The sequence below is a fragment of the Macrobrachium nipponense genome, chromosome 13, assembly GCF_015104395.2.
Source record: "Macrobrachium nipponense isolate FS-2020 chromosome 13, ASM1510439v2, whole genome shotgun sequence".
NCBI classification, from domain to species: Eukaryota; Metazoa; Arthropoda; class Malacostraca; order Decapoda; family Palaemonidae; genus Macrobrachium; species Macrobrachium nipponense.
This window is the reverse complement of record NC_087206.1, coordinates 46,192,742-46,194,624: the sequence shown is the minus strand read 5'-3', so window position 1 is coordinate 46,194,624 and position 1,883 is coordinate 46,192,742. Positions and strand designations below refer to the sequence as shown.

The 1,883-nt window shown below is 49.3% G+C and overlaps 1 protein-coding gene across 1 annotated transcript; it reads right to left on the bottom strand.

Annotated features, from left to right (window-relative positions):
• Positions 1-249: 249 nt before the first annotated feature.
• Positions 250-1,617, bottom strand: LOC135225311 (uncharacterized). The gene has a single exon (XM_064264642.1). It carries the CDS (start codon positions 1,615-1,617, stop codon positions 250-252), a length of 1,368 nt encoding a protein of 455 aa, XP_064120712.1.
• Between the last annotated feature and the right edge of the window lie 266 nt (positions 1,618-1,883).

The following is a 1,883-nucleotide window of genomic DNA, read 5'->3' as shown; positions in this document are numbered from 1 at the left end:
GATGATGCTGCATCATGTTCCAGAGGCATTGCGATCTTCTTGGCCCAGTCGATGGGGTTGATTGCAGGATGGGTGTGTGGGAGGTGGGGGGACCTCCCGTCACTGGTTGCTGCTGGGGGGAGCAGCAGTGAACACCCATCCTGCAGTCAAGCCATCGAATGGGCCGAGAAGATCACAGCTCCTCTGGAACACGATGCAACATCACCACTGGTGACAAGTCATGTTGGTTAATCAGGGGCTGTTTCCCTCCTAGTATCCTTTAGTGTTCATCCTTTTCGCTCTCCTTCCAGGTCTCTTCCTCTTTACTTTCATGGCCTCCTGAGGATCTTCAAACACTCTAGCTGCCTGTTCCTTGATGAACTCCCTGACAGCGTCGTATTCTCGTCTTTCCTCAGCATCATGCAGGAGACCGTTGGCATAATTGACCTTCTGCATGATTTCCTTCCTGCGTTGTTGCTCTTCTTCAGACCCTTGGCACCTATCAGGGTTGAACTTGAGCGACCGCTTCCTGTAGGCCCACTCTATGTCCTTCAAATTAGCCGTTTCGGCAATTCCCAGGATGTAGTAGGGGCAGCCGTGACATTGCATTCTTTGGAGGGCTTTGGCGGCTGCAACCAAATCTTTTCGACCATCTAATCCTTCAAGCTGGACCATAGCTTCGCTGTGTCTGCCAAGCAACAAGAGACACAATCCCAGTCTCAGCCTGTAGTCCGCTTGGTCGTCGGCCACATTCAGTAATCTGAGGAAACATTCACAAGCTTCTTCCAGGCGTCCAAGCTTGTAGAACGTGTTTCCTTTTGCTTTGTTCTCTTCAGCCAAGGCATCATTATTAGGCTTTTCATCTTTGTTCTTCTTCGGAAGCGACTGAACTCTGGCTTCCATGATATGGGCCTCCTTCTGCAAACCTTGAGTCTCCTGCGTCTCACGACCGTGATTTTTCACTTGATCCAGATTTCTAGCGAGAACAGACGCTGGCTCTCGCTGTGAGACTCGCAGTCTCTCCTCGAGTTCTGTGGTCACCTGGTTCAGTCTCTTTCTCTCTGCTTCGTGGGCCTTTACTTTTTCCTCAAGGTAGCCACAGTAGAAATCGTTGTCTTCTGCTTGTTTCTGCAGTTCTTCTACTTTTTCCTGGTTCTGCTCACATTCTTTCTCTCTGCATGCGAGTTCCTCATGCAGATTTTCTGCTTCCTTTTCCTTCAGCATCAATGCCCTCTGCAACTCTTCTATTTGCTGCCTCAGATGTTCATTCACCTCTTCAGCAGAGTCGCGTTCTTTACGAAGCCCTTCAGCGTTATGCTTCTCTTCCATCAACTGGTCCAGCAAATCTTGATTTGTCGTGATCAGAGCTGCTTCGTTCAAGTTCAAGTCTTCAATCTCATCCAGGAGGAAAATGTTCTCCCCCCGAGCATCCATCCAGTCTTCCTTCAGGAGAGAGATCATCTCGGTGGCGTAGAAAAGGTCGTCTTCGGCGTCCATCCGGGCAGTTGTAGCAGCATGTTGAGCAATCTGGAGAGCCTTCTGGCCTCCAATGCACTGATGTGCGCGGCCAAGAAAGTCCTCCCAGAACAAGAGCTGCTGCGTTATTACCAATAAAAAATCCGAGGATTCGGATTCCATTTATAATAGGTTGTACCACTGATCCGGTAGGGATCAGAGCCATTGCGTTTTTCACAAAGTTAAATTTACCCAATAAGAGCAAACATGGTTGCCTTTTTTCTTTCCACCCGATCAAAAACTTCAGAATTGGAAAATGCCACTGGAGCTCCAGGGATTCCGCAGAACCTCATTTCGGCTTCGATGCGTCTTTTTTCAGATTCCTGGCGGAGCCTTCTTTCGGAAGGACTTGGAGCGACTGAAGGCTCCTTCTGAAGACTTCGACGGCT